At 74.1% G+C, this 18,817-nt stretch overlaps 4 protein-coding genes across 4 annotated transcripts; 2 read left to right on the top strand and 2 right to left on the bottom strand.

Moving 5' to 3' along the window:
- Positions 1-119: 119 nt before the first annotated feature.
- On the top strand, positions 120-1,825 carry CGREF1 (cell growth regulator with EF-hand domain 1). The gene is made up of 5 exons (XM_035568272.2): positions 120-235; positions 551-622; positions 783-853; positions 956-1,080; positions 1,159-1,825. The coding sequence occupies exons 1-5, from the start codon at positions 147-149 to the stop codon at positions 1,561-1,563; spliced, it is 762 nt and encodes a 253-aa protein (XP_035424165.1). The 5' UTR covers positions 120-146; the 3' UTR covers positions 1,564-1,825.
- Positions 1,826-1,899: 74 nt separating this feature from the next.
- On the bottom strand, positions 1,900-4,511 carry KHK (ketohexokinase). The gene is made up of 8 exons (XM_050709596.1): positions 4,331-4,511; positions 4,075-4,191; positions 3,669-3,803; positions 3,215-3,287; positions 2,949-3,095; positions 2,592-2,680; positions 2,230-2,387; positions 1,900-2,068 (listed from the first exon to the last, which is right to left on the bottom strand). Exons 2-8 carry the CDS (start codon positions 4,104-4,106, stop codon positions 1,983-1,985), a joined length of 720 nt encoding a protein of 239 aa, XP_050565553.1. The 5' UTR covers positions 4,107-4,191; positions 4,331-4,511; the 3' UTR covers positions 1,900-1,982.
- A 1,224-nt stretch (positions 4,512-5,735) lies between these two features.
- Positions 5,736-11,138, top strand: LOC118259033 (cGMP-dependent protein kinase 1-like). The gene is given in 21 exon segments (XM_035568248.1): positions 5,736-5,938; positions 6,016-6,182; positions 6,485-6,550; positions 6,553-6,597; positions 6,676-6,719; positions 6,721-6,782; positions 7,846-7,909; positions 7,993-8,070; positions 8,141-8,229; positions 8,372-8,437; positions 8,524-8,571; positions 9,098-9,142; positions 9,271-9,409; positions 9,490-9,620; positions 9,693-9,782; positions 9,996-10,137; positions 10,264-10,427; positions 10,495-10,611; positions 10,718-10,780; positions 10,858-10,933; positions 11,008-11,138. Coding segments are annotated over 21 exon segments (1,986 nt in total). The 3' UTR covers positions 11,095-11,138.
- A 303-nt stretch (positions 11,139-11,441) lies between these two features.
- On the bottom strand, positions 11,442-18,463 carry EMILIN1 (elastin microfibril interfacer 1). Its single transcript, XM_050710120.1, has 8 exons — positions 18,207-18,463; positions 15,916-16,041; positions 14,250-15,312; positions 13,190-13,763; positions 12,569-12,676; positions 12,429-12,446; positions 12,082-12,216; positions 11,442-11,789 (listed from the first exon to the last, which is right to left on the bottom strand). Exons 1-8 carry the CDS (start codon positions 18,377-18,379, stop codon positions 11,458-11,460), a joined length of 2,529 nt encoding a protein of 842 aa, XP_050566077.1. The 5' UTR covers positions 18,380-18,463; the 3' UTR covers positions 11,442-11,457.
- Between the last annotated feature and the right edge of the window lie 354 nt (positions 18,464-18,817).

An 18,817-nucleotide genomic window follows, 5' to 3' on the forward strand; every position in this document is an offset into this window, starting at 1 on the left:
GCAGTGCCGGTGCCACCGTCCCGCTTCGTCCCGGGGCCCGGCGGGTGCCACGCGCCGCTGCCACCCCCGCCCCGCTCCGCGTGGCAGCGCCCCGCGTGGGCCCGCCCCCGCCCGCCCCCCCCCGGCCGCTGTGCCCCGGGCGCACGATGGGGACCCCGCGGGCGGCCCCGCTGCTGCCGCTGCTGCTGCTGCTGCTCCCCGCCGCCTGCGCGGCCCCGAGGGACGGGGTGCACAGGTACGGGGGGGGAGGCTGGAGGGGGGGCACGGGGGGGGTCGTGGTGCAGGCGGGGGCACAGAGTGCCGTGGGTGCGGATGAGATGCGAAGGTGCAGATGGGGTGCGGGGGGTGGATGTGGGTGGCGCAGGGGTGCAGGGGGCACAGGGAGGGGAGCAGCTCGGGGCTGCGGTGGCCGTGGGGGGGGGGGGCACGGTGTGGGTGCGTGGGGCGCTGCTGGGAGCCTGGTGGGGGCAGAAGGGCCCCGCTGCTGCCCCCACCCAGCGGCACAGGTGACCTAGTGACGGACCGCCGCCCCCCCCATTTCCCGCCCCAGGTCAGAGGCTCCCCCAGCCACGAGGCCCGATCCTAGTCCTGACCCGCTGAGCCCGGAGCCTCCCGCGCTGCAGTGAGTGCCTGGGGGTGGGAGGGAGCTGCTGCCCAGGGCGGCACGGGGGGGACACCCAGCCGGGGGGAGCTGCGGGGCACAGGCACTGCCTGGCCAGCTGTGGGGCAGGGGAGTCCTGGGGCAGGGGCAGTGCACGCACCCCCAGCCCCAATGCCCCCAGGCTACTGCAGAGTGCGGTGAGGAGCCTGGGGCAGCCGGAGCAGGACGCAGAGGACATGACACGGGAGCAGGGTAAGGACAAACAGTGTACGTGGGGCTGGGGTGCCTCAGGGGGCTGCGACAACATGTCCCAGCCCCACGGAGCCTGGCCCCATGGCGCTCTGCACCCCACAGCCCTGCTGTACCTCTTTGCGCTGCATGACCATGACCGGAGTGGGCGCCTGGACGGGCTGGAGCTGCTGCAGCTGCTGGGAGCGGTGCTGGCACAGGGGGGCACAGGGCAGCCCAGCCCTGAGGCGGTAGGTCCAGGGGGGCCTTGCACCCTGTGGGGAGCTGGGGGAGTGGGACAGGCTCTCACCCTGTCCCCATCCCCACAGCTGGCTGTGCTGGTGGACCGTGCCCTGGAGAGGCAGGACCGCAGCGGGGACGGGCTGCTGGACCCCCCCGAGCTGCTGCTGCCTGGCTGGGAACGGGGACCCCCAGGGGAGCCGCTGGTGGGAGCGGAGGTTGGCCAGGAGGGGATGATGGGAGGACACATGGAGGGGCCCGGGGGAAGAGTGGAGACACCCACGGTGGATGAGATGCCTGGAGTGGATGCAGGGGCAAGCAGCCCAGAGCCTGGCCCAGCAGAGGGGCAGGGGCTGCCAGACGACGCTGCCCACCCAGAGGGGCAGGGAGACCCTGGGGCTGGAGCCCCCCAGGGTGAAGTGAATGAAGCCCCCAAGGACGAAGTCCCCAGGGCAGAGGCAGCCCCCGCTTGGGAGGACCCTGGAGAGATGTAGGTGGTAGGGGGCTCCGGGCAGGGCTGTGACCCCGGCGCTGTCGTGGTTCTCTGCCCCCTGCTGGCCCCAGCGATGCTGCCCCGCAGGCTGTGGGGTGCGGTGCCCCAGCTGAGCAATGGTTTGGATGCCTCCTTGGGGCAGAGGGGCTTGGGGTCCCCCACACGCCTAGGGCAGGGCCAGCTGCAGCAGGGCCCGGGGGGCCAGGACACACGCATTTTCCCCTGTAACGTGGCGGGACGAGGAATACAGGAGCTGCCACTCACGCTGTGGTCACTGCGGTGGTGCTGGTGGTGTGGGGGCATGGGGCTCCTCAGGGCCTGGCACCAGAGACAGCGGTGGGGCACCCAGGATCTTTATTGGGAGCAGGGTGAGGGGGGCCAGGCTGCGGGGTGGGGGGCAGTGGCAGCCGCACGTGTGGCTCAGACGATGCCGTCGTAGCCCTGGATCCCGCACTTCTTTCCTGCGATGCGGCAGCCGAAGTTGAGCGCGTCCTGCAGGCTCTGCCCTGGGGACAGGGGGGAGTGAGGGGACGGGGAGCGTGGGGGATGCCCGAGGGCAGGGGGGATGCTGGGGGATGCAGGGGGGTGCTGGGGGTGCGGGGGGATGCTAGGGGCATGGGGGGCTGCTGGGGGATATGGCCCCCCGGCTCTGCGGGGCTGTGCCCACCTCCCGAGAGCGCGAAGATGACGGCAGCGTTGAAGGTGTCCCCAGCCCCCAGCGTGTCCACCAGGGTCTCTGGGGGGCAGGCGTCCGCGTGCACCAGCTCCCCGCCGGGCCCCATGGCGTCGGCCCCCTCCTCGGCCCAGGCGCAGATCAGCGTGGCCCTGCGGGGAGGGGGCGCCGGGGTGGGACCCCCGCCCCGACCAGACCCGGCCCCTACCCCACACCCCCTCCTGTCCCCGTGCCCCACCGCCTGCCTGTGCCCCCTGCCCCGTCCCGCAGCCCACCCGCAGCCTGCCCCCCGCTCCCCCTGCCCCACACCGACCTGTGCCCCCCCAGCCCGCCCCCCCCCGGCCCGGCCCCCTTACCCTGGCTGCACGCGGCTGCGCAGCCCCTGCAGCGCCTCTGGTGCCGACCGGTACCCGAAGTGCTTGGCCAGGTCCTTGCTGATGAACACCTGCGGGGGGGTCAGCGCCCCGGCCCCCGGGCACGGCCCTCCCCGGCACGGCCCCTCCGTGCCCCGGAGGCGCCCCCCGACCCCCGCGGGGCAGCGCCAAGCCCCGCCCCCAGCCCCGCCCCCATGCTGACCCCACCCCCGAGCCACACCCCAACCGCGGACCCCGCCCTCCAGCCCCACCCCAGATCCCTGGCCCCGCCCCCTCCCGTAGCCCCGCCCCCAGCCCCAGCGGACCAATCGCGCCTCGCGGGGGCGGGGCGGGCCGTACCACGTCGCCGTGCGCCAGCAGGGGGAGCAGCTCCTCCCGCGGCTTCTCCACCTCCACCGAGGTGCGGATGCGCTGCGCCGGCGGCAGAGCCCGGTTGTGCTCCTCCACGCGCTGGATCATGCGCAGCTGCTCCGACGCGTTGCGGGCCTGCGGGCGGCACCGGCCACGTGACTGCGCCGGCCCCGCCCCCTAGGGTGGCCCCGCCCCCTCCTCCTCGCCCCGCCCCCTGCGCCCGGGCCCCGCCCCCGGGCCCCGCCCCGCCGCACCTCCCAGTGGATCCAGTGGTACCGATCCAGGTCGACGCGCGCGAAGTCGCGGGCCGTCACGTCGGGCAGGTTCCTGTGGGGCCGGCCGTCAGGCGGGGCCGGGTGCGGCGGGCCCCCCGCGGACAAAGGGCAGCCCCGCGCCTCGACTCTGCCCCGGGCAGAGGTCCCCCTCCGCGGGGCGGGCGGGTGAATGATTAACGGCGCCGCCGTGCCCCGGGGGTGACCTCGAGGGCAGCGCGGGGCCGCCAGCCCTTCGCCCGCGGCAGGGCCGTGCCGCCGTCCTGCCGCGCGGGACGCAGTTGGGCGCGATGCCGCCGCCAATCACGGCGGCAGCGGGGGGGTGATTGGGGGGCTGCGGAGCCCGGGGACGATTGGCAGCGATTGTGTGTGCGGAATCACGGGGAATCACCCGGTCAGGCTGCCCTGGCGGCTGTGCGGGGCGCGACACCCTTACGTGTCGTAGAGCACAATGGTCCGGGAGCCGCTGGCGGCGTTGACAACGCAGCAGGCGCATGGCATGTCCCCGCGGGGCTGCCAGGCCACGTGCGTCACGTCCACACCCCGGCGCTGGAAGTCCGCCACGATGAAACTTGGGGGACAGAGAGCAGGGTCAGGGCGGCCACGCACCCGCTGGCGTGCAGGATGGTGCGGGTGCCCCGGCTGGCACTGGTGATGACGACGGAGGTGGGCATGAGGCCGCCGGGCTGCAGCACCGCGTGGCGCACGTCCACGCCGCGGCGCCGCAGGTCTGCCAGGACGAAGCTGCCGGGGCGAGACACGGGGGCCGCTGCAGCGTCACGGCGGCCCCGGGACCCCCCCGGGCCGCGGGGAGCCCCGACCCCGTCCCCGCACCCACTTACTCGGCAGCGTGCCCGGGGGCCAGCGAGCCCATGAAGGCGCAGGGGGCTCCCAGCAGCGCCAGCACCGTGCACGAGTTGGAGGCGTTCCCGCCCCGCTGCCACCGCTGCGACAGGCACCTGCAAACGGCACGGCTCGGCTCGGGACCGCTCGGCTCGGCTCGGGACCGCTCAGCTCGGCTCGGGCACGGCACGGCTCGGGCACGGCTCTGCCACGGCCCGTCCCGGCTCGGCATGGTCGGCGCGGTCCCCGCGGTACCTGGTGTCGGTGTCCTCGGCGGGGTATGCCTCCACCACGCTGATGATGTCCAGGCACACCAGCCCCACGCACAGGATCCGCTTCTTCCGCCGCGGGGCCGGGCCCGGGGTCCCGCAGCGCCGCCGCGCCCGCTGCCATGCTGGGCGCCGCCGGGCTCTGCGCGCTGCGCCGCGCTCCGGGACCGCACCGGCACCGCCCCGGCCCCCGCCCCGCCCCCCGCCCCGCCCCGCCAATCAGGGCCCGCCGCCGAGCCACGCCCCTCTCCCCGCCGCCAATCAGAGCCCGCAACCCCGCCCAGTCCTCCCGAGAGGGGCGTGGTCCGCAGGAGGGCGGGACCGTTCGGGCCACGCCCCTGTGGCCACGCCCCCAGGGGTGCCCTTGCGCGCGAGTGGCCCGTGCCAGGAGCGCGCGGGAATGCCCCCCCCCCCCCCCCCCCCACGCGGGTGCGCGGGCACGCGCCACTCGTGTGCCCGGCGGGCACACCTCGTGCACGTGCACACCTCGCACGGGCAGTGCCCGCGTGCACAACTGCCCCCGGCACCTGCACGGCCCCGCGGGGCGCGGGGGGGCACGGGGTGGGTGCATCGTGGGTGCGGGGTGGGCGCACTGTGGGTGCAAGCTGGGTGCATGGTGGGTGCAGGCCAGGGGCACGTCGGGTGCGTGTCAGGTGCAGGGTGGGTGCATCGTGGGTGCAGGGTGCGTGCAGGTCAGGTGCAGGTTGTTGCAGGCCTGGCGCATGGTGGCGCAGGCCGGGTGCAGGGTGCGTGCGTGACGGGTGCCTGGTGGGTGCTGGCCGGGTGCTGGCCGGGTGCTGCGTGCTGGGCGCAGCTCGGCACGTGCCTCGGGGGAGCGCCGTGGGCAGGTTAATGTGTCACGGGACTGGGTGCAGCGGCCTCGCGGGTAGGGGCAGGCGCAGGAGGGTGCGTGGCACAGGTAGGGGCCGTGCGCGTGGCGGGGCACTGGGCCAGCCCCAGTCAGTGGCCACGTCCCGGGGCTGAGTGTGCGTGTGGGGGCAGTGGCCATGTGTGGTGGGGGGGGGGGGTGTGTGTGGAGGGGGGTGCTGAGCCCTGTCCCGGCCCCAGCCCGGCGGTGCAACCTTTGCTCGGGCAGGGCGTGCCGGGCGCAGCACCGTGCTGCTGCAGGGCCTGGCCGGGTGCACGGGCTGCGGGTGGGGGTCCGGGCATGGTGGGGAGCACTGTGGGCACCGGTGGTGCCAGGCGTCCCCAGCCACATCATGCCCAGATGTACCCAGGTGTGCTGAGCCGTGCGGTGTGCGGCCCCGCCCCGTGCTGCGGGAACCTCTCCCTTCTCCCCGTGGTGCTGGTGCAGCAGCCACATGAGGTAGCACCGGGCAGCCCCCTGCCAATGCTGTGTGTCCCCCCCCCAGGCACGGCAGCGGTGCGGGATGGAGCGGCAGCTGCGGGAGCTGCGGCTGCAGGAGGAGCGCGACTTCCTGCAGTGCGTGGCGCGGGGCTCGAGCGATGCCAGGGCACTGCTGGACGCGGAGCCACCCCCGGGCTGGCCGCACCGTCGGGGCACCGCCATCGTTCCTGAGCCCCTCACCAGCGACGCCCTGCTCCAGCTGCCCGGTAGCCCCCCATCACAGAGGTACCTCAGGAGGGGCAGAGGGGGTGCACGAGGGCCGGGGCTGCCCCACTGCTGTCCCCACGTCCCTCTGTCCCCAGGGACCTCAGCCTGATCGCAGAGGCCATGGGACGCAGCGACTTCCTGCGGCGTCTGGGCGAGGGCTGCCCCGAGGCGCTGGCCCAGAGCTTCGTCCCCGTTCAGCACGGCCCCGGGGACACGGTGCTGGCCGAGGGCGACGAGGGCACCGCCATGTACATCGTGGCAGGTGGGAGCGGGCAGGGGGCGCGGGCTGGGGTGTGCACATGCCCGCGGGGGTGTGCGGGCACGCATTTGGGCGTGCTGCACCTGCCGTGGGCACCAGTGCCCTGTGCATGCACGTGTGGGGCTGCGTTGCCCCTTAGCGGTCGCACATACTCCTGCACACCAGCTGCAAGTGCACCCACTGCCGGGGCTGTGACACACACGTGTGTAGGGTGCATGTGCGAGGCCACCTGCGTGCATGTACACATGCCCACACGTGTGTTCGTGCACGCGCGAGGCCGCCTGCTCCGTGCTGCCTCCCTGCAGAGGGGCAGCTGAGCGTGACGCAGCGGGGCCGGCAGCTCCGCACGCTGGGGCCGGGTGATGTCTTCGGGAGCTGGCCATCCTGTACCACTGCAAGCGCACCGCCACCGTGCAGGGTAAGGGCCGAGCCCCCCCGCTCTGTCCCCCCCCCCCCCCCCCACTCCCAGCCCCCCCTGACACCCGTTGTGCCCCAGCGCTCAGCCCTGTGCGCCTCTGGGCCATCGACCGGCAGCGGTACCCGCGCCATCACCACCAGCAGCGCCAAGCAGCGGCGGGCCAAGATCCTGGACTCCCTGCGAACGTGAGTGGGGCCCCTGCCCCCTGCCCCTCCGTGGTACCCCCGGCCCCGCGGCCAGCCCTGAGCCTCAAGGCACCATCCCCTCTCATCACCCCTGGCCACAGAGCCACTGTACAGCCCTGGCCTTGTCACTGTCATCAGGCCCATCCCCACCCTGTCTGATCCCCATCCCACCCCATCCCACCCCATCCCACCCCATCCCATCCCATCCCACCCCATCCCACCCCATCCCATCCCATCCCACCCCATCCCATCCCATCCCATCCCATCCCATCCCACCCCATCCCATCCCATCCCACCCCATCCCATCCCATCCCATCCCATCCCATCCCACCCCATCCCATCCCATCCCACCCCATCCCATCCCATCCCATCCCATCCCACCCCATCCCACCCCATCCCACCCCATCCCATCCCATCCCATCCCATCCCATCCCATCCCACCCCATCCCACCCCATCCCACCCCATCCCATCCCATCCCACCCCATCCCATCCCATCCCACCCCATCCCACCCCATCCCACCCCATCCCATCCCATCCCACCCCATCCCACCCCATCCCATCCCATCCCATCCCATCCCACCCCATCCCATCCCATCCCACCCCATCCCATCCCATCCCACCCCATCCCACCCCATCCCATCCCCATCCCATCCCACCCCACCCCATCCCATCCCATCCCACCCCATCCCATCCCACCCCATCCCATCCCCATCCCATCCCACCCCACCCCATCCCATCCCCATCCCATCCCACCCCACCCCATCCCATCCCATCCCATCCCATCCCATCCCATCCCACCCGCAGCCCAGTCCCAGTCCACATCCCCATCCTCATCCCCAACCTTGTCACCATCCCTGCTCCTGTCATCATCCTCACACAACCTCAGCGCCAGCCCCAGCCCTGTCCTGCCTGTGGCTGCGCTGGGCTCCGGCGCTCAGGGAGGATGCAGGGCTCAGGGCACAGGATGCAGGATGCAGGGTGCAGGGTGAAGGGCTCACGGTGCCGGGCTCAGGGTGCGGGCAGGGCTGCAGCGGCCCCGGGCCCAGCCACCTCTCGCCGCAGGGTGCACTGGCTGCAGGACCTGTCCAACAGCCACCTCTCCAAGCTGCTCGACGCCATGGAGGAGGTGCGTGCATGGGGGGGCGGGGAGGGCTGCGGGACCGGGTCCTCTGCCCAGTGCAGCCCCGAGCGCCCCATCCATGCCCACAGTGCTCCTTCGCACCCGGCCACGTCATCATCCGCGAGGGGGACAAGGGGGAGAGCTTCTACATCATCCTGAAGGGCCAGGTGGGTGCAGCGCCGCGGGGCAGGGCCATGTCCCCCGCCCCGCTCAGCCCGGCCCCGCGTCCCCTCACAGGTGCGGGTGAGCCGGCGGGTGGACGGGCAGGAGAAGCTGCTGCGCGTGCTGGGCGCCGGCGAGCACTTCGGGGAGCTCTCGCTGCTGGAGTAGGTGCCCTGGGGCCGCAGGCAGCTCGTCTGCACTCCGTGCGTGTGCCCGCACGCCTGCTCTTGTGCACGTGGAGCTCTCGCACCTGCTCCTCTGCGCACACCCCTCGCCTCCTCCGTGACCACCGGTCTCTCTGTGCAGGAACATCCGCCGGACAGCGACGTGCCAGGCGCAGGGACATGTCACCTGCATCACGGTGGCCAAGGAGTGGGTGTCCCCGTGTCCTGCAGCCCATCCCCGTCGGGGCACGGCCGGGACCTGCCTGCCCCACTGACACCCCGCTCTGCCCACAGAGACTTCCTGGAGATCATCCCCTTCTGCCCCAGGCACGACTCAGACGCGTGAGTATCCGTGGCCCTGCGGGGTCCCCACGTGGGTGCTGGCTGGGTGGGTGCTGGGCACCCGGCAGGGACGGCAGCGGTGACGTGGCGCCAGCAGCGGGTCCTGGACTCTGCCCCGGGAGCACCGCCAGGCCCAGGCACCGTCCTGCTCCTGCCGAGCCCCACGGCACGGCCCTGGCGCGTGCTCACCATGGCCCCATGTGTGGCCCCACGTGAGGTGTCCAGAATCCCAGCCCCCCGCTCCCCCCCCCCCCAGGCTGGCTGAGGCTGGGGGCACCCCTGGGTGTCCCTGTCCCATCCCCCCCCCCACAGCAGGGCCGCCCCAGCAGGGTGCCCAGCCCCATGTCCAGGCAGCTTTGGGTGATCTCCAAGGGGGGGGGGTGTCCCCCCATGGACCTCCCACAGCCCCTTCCTGGCCTCATGCACGGCCCCGGGTCCCTGTGGGGTCCTGCCGCGCCGTGCCCATCCCAGACAGGCTGTGGGGCTCCTGGGCCGCGGGCTGAGCCAGGGCTGCTTCTCCTTGCAGAAACGCGGCTGCGACAGAGGTGCCGGCCCCTGCGGACCCCAGGCGGTCAGTGTGGGACGGGGATGGGGGTGGGCACGGGGATGGGGGTGCAGGTGGGGTAGGCATGGGATTGGGACAGGGGCAGGCGGCCGCTGGTGCTGGTGCTGCAGGGCTGTGGTTCCCCCCCCCCACAGGGGCTGGGGGTCCCCGAGCCTGCGGCAGCTGACCCCAGCGGTGCGGCTGGAGGACCTGGTGGCCGTGCGCTACGAGGAGGGGCAGAAGCAGGGGCAGCGCGTCGTCCTGGGCACCGGCGGCTTTGGCAGGGTCGAGCTGGTGAGAGCCACGCCTGGCCTGCGGGCACCCCCTGCTGACCCCGTCCCTGTCCCGGTGCCCACGGCCAACCCTGCCCGCAGGTGCGGTGCCGCGAGCAGCTCTTCGCGCTGAAGCGGATCCGCAAGGACTGGGTGGTGCGGACGCAGCAGCAGGAGCACGTGCGCACGGAGCGGCGGGTGCTGGCCCAGAGCCACTGCCCCTTTGTCGTGGGGTGAGCGGGGCCGGCAGCGCGGGGCTGGGCTCAGCGCCACGCCGAGGCACCACTGACGCTTGCCGCCCGCAGGTTTTTTGGCACCTTCCGGGACAGGCAGCACGTCTACCTGCTGCTGGAGTTCTGCCAGGGCGGCGAGCTGTGGACCAAGCTGCGCGAGGTGTACGGGGCCGGGGGGCACGGGCTTGGGGCGGGCAGGGATGTGCCGTGCTGTGTCGTGATGTGCTGTGCCGTGCCGTGCTGCACTATGCCGTGCTGTCCCTTGCTGTCTCGTGCGGTGCCGTGCTGTGCCATACTGTGCCGTGCCACGCCATGCCGTGCTGTGTCGTGCCGTGCCGCACCGCACTGTGCCGAGCACGGAACCCTGCCCTGCAGGCGCTACTTTGAGGAGCCGCTGGCCGTGTTCTGCTCCGCCTGCGTGGTGGAGGGCCTGGAGTACCTGCACAGCCACGGCATCGTCTACCGCGACCTGAAGCCCGAGAACCTCATGCTGGACAAGCAGGGCTACGTCAAGCTGGTACCGGGGCGGGCTGGGGGTGCTGGCACAGTGCTGGTGCCGTGGGGGGGCAGTGCGGGGGGGCAGCAGCGAGGGCGCCGCGGGTCCCTGCGGGCGTGGGGCCGGCTGAGAGCTCCTGCACCGCAGGTGGACTTCGGCTTCGCCAAGGAGCTGGAGCGCGGGGAGAAGACCTACTCCTTCTGCGGGACGCCCGAGTACCTGGCGCCTGAGATGCTGCGCCACGAGGGCCACGACTTCGCGGTCGACTTCTGGATGCTGGGCATCCTCATCTTCGAGATGCTGGTGGGGAGGTGAGCGTGCCCTGGGGCCGAGCCCACCCGCCCCCGCGGCCAGGCCTGACGCCCCCGTGCCCCGCAGGGCCCCCTTCCACAGTGCTGACCCCCAGAAGATCTACAGCCGCATCCTGGACGGCATCTTCTCCTTCCCTGCTTTCCTCAGCGAGGCCGCCTGCTCCCTCATTGCCAAGCTCTGCAGGTCTGTGCGGGGGGGGAGGGGGGGACTGGGGGGACAGCCCTGTGGGTGGGGGTGCCCTGGGGAGCCCCATCCTGCGCCCCCTGCCCCATCCCCGGCCCTTTCGCAGGCGCCGTCCGGGGCAGCGCCTGGGGAACACGGCCACCGGCATCCGTGGCATCAAGAAGCACAGGTGAGGGGGGGGTGTGGGGGTGTGTGTGGGGGGAAATGCTGCCCCCTGGCCCCTCCTGCAGCACCCCCCCCCCCCAGGTGGTTTGGGACCCTCAAGTGGAAGAAGCTCGCCCTGCAGCAGCTGGAGGCGCCCACCCTGTGGCTCATCAAGCAGGTGCGGCCGGGCCTTGGGGTGGGGGGCGTGGGGCAAGGGGCAGGAGGGTCCAGCACTGACCCCCGCACCCCCAGGGCCCTCCCTACACCAACTTCAAGCGGTTCTCGGTCGACCGGACGCCGGCAATGGACGAGCTCTCGGGGTGGGATGAGGATTTCTGATGGCAGCCGGACCCCCGGCCTGGGCACCCCCCACCCCCCAGCTGCGACACTGCCAGGCCCAGGGCAGTGCCCAGGGGCTGCCCCCGGCCCGCGGGGGGCAATAAAGTGCGTGGGGGGCAGGAAGGAGGCGGGAGCCACGGGTACAAAACCCGGTGTCGCATCTTTATTGTGGGGGGGGGCGCGGGGCGGCGTGGGGGGGCCAGGGCAGGTGGTGAGGGACGCGTGGTGGTGTGGGAGCGAGGGTGGGGGGTGCTGATAAATAACGGGACGGGGGGGGTGGGTGGGGCCCCGCGTGGGTGCAGGGGGACGTGGGGGGGGTCCAGGAGCCATGGGGCGGTGAGGGGTGGGTGTGAGGGAGGGCGACTAGGGGCCCTCGGCGTCGTAGAGCAGGGCACCGCTGAAGACGGTGAGGGGCTCGTCGGGCGCGTGGGCCAGGCGCCCCGCCACCAGGTCGACGCAGAGCGTCTCGCCCGCCTCCAGCGGCAGGATGAGGCTGAAGACGCCCAGCGAGCCGGGGCTGGGCTGGTGCTCGGCCACGGGCTGGTTCTCCAGCCCCTCGGGCTGGTACCCGGCCGAGTCCAGGCGCGCGATGCCCTGGTTGGAGCGCGACAGCACCGCCTCCAGCTTCTCGCCCTTGTGCCCCGTCAGCACCACGCTCACCAGGTACCGGCCGCTCACCGGCGCCGTGAAGGTGCCTGCAGCAGCGGTGTCAGTGCAGGGCAGCCCCCGGGCCCCATGGCGCCCCCAGCACGAGCTCAGCCCCCCCCCACTCCCCACAGCCATCATCGTGTCCCCGAGCCACCCCGCTGTACCTCACACTCACACTGCAGCCCCTGGGTTGCCTGATTTCACCCCAAAGCCATTGCTGCGCCCCTGAGGACACCCCCACCCTTCATTGCACCCCAGGCCCGTGTCCCACCCATGCCCACGCAGCCCCCACCCACTCCACAGCCCCCCCCCCCATCCCGATACACGGCCGGCACTCACCCGTCTCGGGGTCGTAGGCGCCGCCGTCGTTGAGCAGGACCTGGTCGAAGGGGACAGTGCCCGGCTCCGCACGCTGCGTGCTCAGGGCGGCCGAGAAGGCGATGTGGGGCACGGAGCCCGGCTCCCCCACGGCGCCTGGGGGTGGTGTCAGGACGGTGCCCCCATGGCACCCCCAGACCCCTGCACTCCCGCCCCCCCGGCTGCACCCATGCCCCACGTCCCCAGCCCCTCCACCTCCATCACCCAACTCCCCCTGCCCCAGCGGCTGCTGCAGCCCCCCCACCCCACGACACCCATCCCGCAGCCTCCTAACCCCAGCCCCTCATACCCCCCCCCCCCAGCCCTACCTCTCTCTCCTTGCAGACCTACAAGGGAAGGAACAGACGGCACTGTAGGGTGGGCAGGCGGCACGAGCCTGGCCACACCAGCACCAGGCAGGCAAGGCCCCACTGCCGGAGGCTGCCGGGACACAGGAGCTGCTCCTTACCTGGGGGGCCCACAGGGCCTTGTTCTCCGTCCTTGCCAGGAGGCCCAGAGGGGCCAGGGGGGCCCATCTTCCCCATGGGGCCCGCAGGTCCGGGGGGCCCAGGGGGGCCTGAGGGAAGGGGGGCGGGTTAGAGCCCTGTCCCCTCACCCCACAGCCCAACGTCCCCATGACTTGAGGCCCCATGTCCCCACGCACCAAGCCTCATGCTCCTGTAACTTGGGTCCCCATGTCCCCCCGCATCCCAGCCCCATGGCCTGCAGCCTGGGGTCCTGTGCCCCCTCACCCCCATACCCCACAGCCCCAGTGCTCAAAGCCCTGGGACCTGGCATCCCCACACCCTCACGCCTCATGGCACTGTGATTGTCCCCGCGCTCTGTCTTCAGACCCTGTCCCTGCAGCCCATTGCCCCTTGTTCCCCCATCCCCACCTCCTGCACCCCCCTTCCTCTGTACACCCATGCCCCATCCCCACATGCCCTTTTGCCCCTTCCCGTGTCCCCTTCTCCCCCCAGCGGTGCCCTATTCTCCCAAACCCCATGCCCTCTTTTCCTCATCCCCATGCCCCCTTCTCCCCATCCCCGTGCCCCCTCTCCCCGTCCCTGCTCGCGGGGTCGCCGCGCACCGGTCAGGTCCCTGCTCGTGAGGTTGAGCATCTCGGCGCGGTGCTGCTGGAAGCTGGCGTTGAGGGCGCCCAGGCGGTTCGGGAGCTGCATCGCCTTCTCCAGCAGGGCGCTGTGGGTGCGGGCTGTGCCGTTCAGCTCCCGCAGGGCGTTCCACAGCCCCGCCACGTGCCGGCCCAGCCCCTCGCGGACGCCACGCAGCCCTCCCGACACAACCTCCAGCTGCTCGCAGACGCCCTCCAGCTTGGCCACTCTGGGCTCCAGGCCGGCCGGGCAGCCCCCGGGGCCCGCGCGCACCAGGTCCCGCACCAGCCCCTCCAGCCGCTCCTCGCTCTCGGCTGCGCGCTCGGCGACCTCCGCCTGCACTCGGTCGAGCTCCGCGGCCAGGCGGTCCTTCACAGCGCCCAGCTCGCGCAGGCTGGCGTCGTGCTGGTCCACGGCGTCCTGCAGCTCCTGCACCGTGGTGTTGAGCAAGCCGAAGAAGAGCAGCGCCTCCGACAGCTCGCCCTGCAGCGTCTGCAGCTCCCAGGGCGTCGTGCCTCCGAAGACGCTGAACCCCTCCAACGGCTCCTCCGCCTCGGGCGCCGTGGGGTCGGGTGCAGGCGGGCTGCAGGCGTCGGTGCAGGCGCCCACCTCCTCCCGCAGCCGCTCCAGCTCCTCCCGCAGTGGGGAGCAGGGCTGGGCGCAGGCACCGGTGGTGCTCAGCCCCCGCAGCTCGGTCTCCAGCTGCCCCAGCCGGGCGCCCGTCCGGTTGCGGAGCTGCTCCAGGTCCCTGCGGGTGTCCTCCAGCGTCTGCCCACCGGGGCTCCCCCCTGCCTCCAGCTGCCCCAGCCGCCCCGCCAGCCGCCCCAGCGTCTCGCCCTGCTCCCCCACCAGCTCCCGCAGCGCCTGCAGCGAGCCGCCCGGCCCGGCCCCGCTGGCCCCCAGCTGCTGAAGGCCGGAGCTGAGGGTGCGGAGCTGCGCCTCGTTGTCCTCCACGCGCCGCTCCAGCTGGCTGAGCGCGGAGCCCCCCCGGCCGTCAGCAGCGGGCTCCGGGCAGGGCCGCCCGCAGCGCGCCAGCACCCCCTCCAGCTCAGCCAGGCGGGCGCCGCGCTGCGCCCCGCTCTCCGCCAGCCCCTCCAGTGCCCGGCTCAGGTTGGCCATGTGGCCCCGCAGCCCCTCGGTGTCAGGGGGCCCGGGGCCAGCCCGCGTGGCATTCAGCCGCCCCTCCAGCTCTGACAGCCGCCGGGCCAGCACCGGCCCCGGCCCCGGCCCAAGCACCGTGCCGCGCGACCCCTCCAGCCCGTCCAGCCGCCGCTCCAGCTCGGCCACGCGCCGGCGCAGCTCGTCGGGCGGCGCGGCGGGGGCCAGGCGGGTGCTCAGGCTGCTGACGTGCCGCTGCACAGTCTCCACCGCCTCCCGGTTGCGCTGGTCCACCGAGCTCACCAGCTTCTCCAGCGCCCTCATGCGCTCCCGGTCCTCCGCCTGCTGCCGCCGCAGCCCCTCGGTGCCGGCCAGGCAGGCGCTGCAGGAATCCTGCACCCGCTGCTCCAGCTCGTGCAGCAGCGCGGCCCCCGCCAGGCCCCCCTCCGGGGCCGGGCTCCCCCCGAAGCCATCCCGCTCCCGCTCCAGCTCCTGGCTGCGGATGCGGTCGTCCAGGCGCTCCAGGTGCTGCTGGATGTGGCTGAGCGTCTCCCGCACGTCGGGGGGCGCGGCGTCGGCGGGTGGGTGCTTGCCGTTTGGGCTGCCCTCGGCCACCTTACGCAGGTCCTGCAGCAGCTTCTCCTGGCCCGCCTGCACCGAGGCCTGCAGCTCCTCCAGCTGCTTGCTCAGCCGCCGCACCTTCTCCTCCAGCTGCTGCACCTTCTCCGCCTCCCCACCGCCAGCGGGCTCCGGGCTCCGCGGGGCGGTGCTGCCCCGGCCCCCCCCGGCGCTGCCTTCCCCCCCCAGGCCGCTGAGCGGGTTGCCAAAGCCAGAGAGCGTGGGGCGGCCGGGCCGGGGCCGCGGGCGGGTGGTGGTGAGGGGTGGCCCCGGCGCCGGCCCCTCGGAGCAGTCCTCACCCGAGTAGCCCTGGCAGCACCGCCACTCCAGGTCCGACACCGTCTTGTGGGCCACCTTGTAGCGGGGTCGCAGGAAGCTGCGGTACCTGCGGGCAGAGGGGACGCTGCTGACAGGGGGGGTCCTGGCCCCTGCTGCCCCTCCTCCCCCCACAGCCTCCACGTCGGTCCCTGCCCACGGAGGCGCTGCAGGAAGAGGCTCGGGGCTGGGAGGAAAACCAAACACAGGCTGCGGGCTGGCCCAGGCGGCGCGACCGCACCAGGCTCTTGCACAACCGGGCTGGCCGTGGCCACGCTCGTTGCCCTCCAGGGGGGCGGCCCCTGCACATCTGCCTGCCCCCCCGGACTAGGCTGGCACCCAGCACCACGGCACCCGGTGCTCCGCTCTGTGGCTGCCCGAGTGCAGGACACGGGCCCTGGGCAGAGCCCCTGGCCCACAAACCATCCCCCAGGCGGCGTGGGGGGTCCCTGGCCCTGATGCTGAGGGGCAGTTAGCCGGGGGGGGGGCACAGCGGCGCCACTGGAAAAGCCGGGTCGGGGCAGGTCAGGCATTGGCCACGAGCCGACGAGACCGCGCTCTTGCAAAGAAGTAAACACATCCCGGGGCGGATAAACAGCCGCGCCGCTGGGGGCCCCGGGCGCTGCCCCCCGGCTCCTGGTCCCACGCCCCCGCCCTGCCCGGCCCCACTCACGTCAGGACGCGGGGGCACTGCAGCTGCCCCCAGCCGCAGGGCTGGTAGTCGGGCTTGACGAAGCTCTCGACGCCGTCCTCCACCACGCAGCTCACGCTGCGCGTCACCACGTAGGCGCACCAGTTCCTGCGGAGAAGGCGTCAGGGCCCCGCACGGCACGCACCGGAGCCCCCGGCACACCCCGGGTGTCCCCCCACATGCACCAGGCACCTCCGTGGCATCCCCCCCCCGCAGGTGCCCGCGCTGCCGGCCCCACCAGTAGCAGCCGTCACAGCCCAGTGCTGTGGGGTTAATGGGCCGGATCCTGCCCCGCCGCAGCCCCTTCACCTCTGCCCAACCCCACAGCCCCGAGCGCCGGGGCCCTTTGTGGAGCCGCGGAAGGGGCCGGTGGCACCGCGGGGAGCGACCGCAGCCCTCACGGGGCCACCCGCACCCAGTGAGCCCTGTGGGGACTGGGACGGGGACCCTGCTTGTGGGTGCAAGGGGTGGCCAGGTGAGCGTGTGGGTGCTGCGAGGCCCTGCACGCTGCAGGGACGGGGGCGCTCTGACCCCATGCTGCTGCCTTGCAGAGCCGGGCTGGGCCGTGCCCCCCAGCCGCCCCCCGGCTGTCACTCATGTGCCCCCCCAGCCTGGAGTTCACGAGCAGGGGACGAAGCCCCGGTGCCCGGCCAGACCTGACGGCGAGACCCTGCCTGGGGGGCATGCCTGCCCCATCCCGACCAGGCTGTGGGGCGGGGCCCCACGGGGGCTGCAGCCCCCAGAACACGCTGCGGGGCCCCTCAGCTCCGTACGGGGTGTGGTGCCCGGGCTGCGGGGCGGGACCCCGGCCCCCCAGCCCACCCCAGGGAGCGGGACCCCGGCCCGGCCCCACACAGCGCGGACGCCCCAGCCCAGCCTTATATGGTCCGAGCCCAAAGCAGCCCCACACGGCGCGGCCCCCCCCGGGCAGCCCCCCACGGAGTGGACCCTCGGCAACCCCGGCCCCGCTGCGGGCTCCCCGTGCCGTGCGGTGCGGTGCGGTGCCGTGGAGCTGAGCAGTGCGGGGGCCCCGCAGTGCCGCGGCCGGTTCCCGTCAGCCCGGCTGGTTCCCCTCAGGCCCCGGCTGGATTCCAGCTCCTCCCCGGGGGCCGCCGGGAATTCCTGCGCCGACGGCCCCCCCTCTTCCCCCTTCCCTTCCCTTCTCTTCCCTTCCCGGCCCCCCCGCTCCCCCCCCCCGTGCCCAATCATCCCTGGCTGATGGTGCCCGCGGGGCCCAGGCCCCCACTGCCCACCCTGGGGCTGCATCGGGGCACATCCACGTCCTGGGGACAGGCTGGGAGCCCTCCCAAAACCGCAGGGCACGGGGACGGGTCCCCGTGCCCCCCCGTCCATGGGGACTGCCTGCCGTGACCCTCGAAGCAGAGGGACCGGCCCCGAAGCGCACAGATGGGTTCTACATCCCCCAAGCCATGGGCACAGGGCGCTGTGCACCCCAGCCCCTGGGGACACCCTGCTATGTCCCCAGAACCGCGGGTAAGAGCCCAGCCAAGTCCGTGCTCTGTGGGGCCGCGGGATACCCGGCCCATGCGTGCCCTTCCCAGGCAGCCCCACACCAGCAGCCGGGTCCCGCGTGGAGCAGGGTCCCACCAGCCCCTGCCCCAGGGTGCTGGGGCTGCCGTGGGGCTGCCGTGGGGCTGGGGGGACACATTCCGGTGCAGCTCCACCCCAGGCGGCCACGCTGAGGTGGCTGAGGCGAGAGGGCGACCCCCAGCTCCGGTGTGGGGCCGGCCCCGCAGCCCCAGCCCCGACCCGGGGGCAGGCACGAGCTGACCCGCCGCCGCCCCCCGCCGCCCCCCGCCGCAGGGCACGGCACGGGCAGGGGCTGTCGGGGCCCCTCACCCGCCCCCGCTGCCTGCTCCGCCCCCCCGGCACGGGAACCCCGCAGCGGGGCGCGAGGCGCGGGTGCGCGCCCGGGACCCCCGGCACCGGCACCCGGCGCGCACGGCCGGGCCCCCGCCCGCCCCCGCCCCCGCCCCCGCTCCCCGCGCCCGTCGGGCCGCAGCCCCCGCCCCGCGCCCCCCGCGCGCCCCCAGGGCCCGTTATCCCCGCGCGTGCCCGCGGGACGGGGCCGCCCCGCCGCGCCCTGGCAGCATCCTTCCCGCACGGCTCCCGCCGCCCGTCGGCGCCCCCGGCCGGGCTCCCGGCGCCGGACGTGCGGCCGTCCTGCCGCTCCCGGGGGCCCCGCGGGGCTGCGGGGCGGCGGCCGCGCCCCGGGGGCTCCCCCCCGCCCGCCCGGCGGTCCCGGCTCCTACCTGTGCCGGCTGGCGGCCCGGGCACCGCTGTGGGCCGCGGCGGGGCCCTGCGGGGCCGTGGCCTGCGCCGGGCTGAGCGGGGCGGCCCCCCCGGTGTAGAGGCTGTACCTGGGGGGGAAGTTGGCGGCCAGGGCCTGGGCGGCCAGGAGGCACGGCCAGAGCCAGGGGGCCATGCTGGGCGGGCGGGCGGCGCGGGGCGGCGGGCACGGCCCAGCTCAGGAGCGCATGGCGCGTCCCGTCGCGGCTCCGTCCCTCCCGGCTCTGCGGCGCGGCTCGGCACGGCGCGGCTCTGCCCTCCCCTCGGCCAGCCCCTCGCCGCCAGAGCCGCCCCGGCGCTGCCGCCCGACGGGGTCCCCGGGGTCCCCCGCTTCCTGCCCGCCTCGGCCTCCGCCGGGCACCGCCGCGCGCCGCCGGCCCCCGCGCCTGCCCCCCGCCCCCCGCCGCCGCCCGCACATCTGCTTCTCGTTAGGCTGGGACACCAGCGGGGACGGGGAAGGGGGGACGGGGAGAGCCGGAGGGGCCGGGCAGGGGGCCAGGGCTGCAGGCAGCCGGCGCGGCCGGGGCTCCCGCACCGCCCCGCACCGCCCCGCCGGCCCCTCGCAGCCGCGCTG

Source organism: Cygnus atratus, chromosome 3 (genome assembly GCF_013377495.2).
Source record: "Cygnus atratus isolate AKBS03 ecotype Queensland, Australia chromosome 3, CAtr_DNAZoo_HiC_assembly, whole genome shotgun sequence".
NCBI lineage: Eukaryota > Metazoa > Chordata > Aves > Anseriformes > Anatidae > Cygnus > Cygnus atratus.

What these genes read in the sequence shown, in the direction of transcription:
- CGREF1 (XM_035568272.2), top strand. Translation starts at nt 147, where the DNA reads ATGGGGACCCCGCGGGCGGCCCCGCTGCTGCCGCTGCTGCTGCTGCTG. An exon ending in CCGGAGCCTCCCGCGCTGCA is followed by an intron (nt 623 to 782) that starts GTGAGTGCCTGG and finishes CAATGCCCCCAG; the next exon opens with GCTACTGCAGAGTGCGGTGA. An exon ending in GGCAGCCCAGCCCTGAGGCG is followed by an intron (nt 1,081 to 1,158) that starts GTAGGTCCAGGG and finishes CCATCCCCACAG; the next exon opens with CTGGCTGTGCTGGTGGACCG.
- KHK (XM_050709596.1), bottom strand. Translation starts at nt 4,106, where the DNA reads ATGGGCTCGCTGGCCCCCGGGCACGCTGCCGA. An exon ending in GCCCCCGGGCACGCTGCCGA is followed by an intron (nt 3,804 to 4,074) that starts GTAAGTGGGTGC and finishes CTGTCCCCCAAG; the next exon opens with TTTCATCGTGGCGGACTTCC. An exon ending in CGCAGCCGCGTGCAGCCAGG is followed by an intron (nt 2,388 to 2,591) that starts GTAAGGGGGCCG and finishes CCCTCCCCGCAG; the next exon opens with GGCCACGCTGATCTGCGCCT.
- EMILIN1 (XM_050710120.1), bottom strand. Translation starts at nt 18,379, where the DNA reads ATGGCCCCCTGGCTCTGGCCGTGCCTCCTGGCCGCCCAGGCCCTGGCC. An exon ending in CAGTGCCCCCGCGTCCTGAC is followed by an intron (nt 15,313 to 15,915) that starts GTGAGTGGGGCC and finishes CTCTGCCCGCAG; the next exon opens with GTACCGCAGCTTCCTGCGAC. An exon ending in GCCTGGCTGAGCTGGAGGGG is followed by an intron (nt 13,764 to 14,249) that starts GTGCTGGCGCGC and finishes ACGGCGCCCGAG; the next exon opens with GCGGAGGAGCCGTTGGAGGG.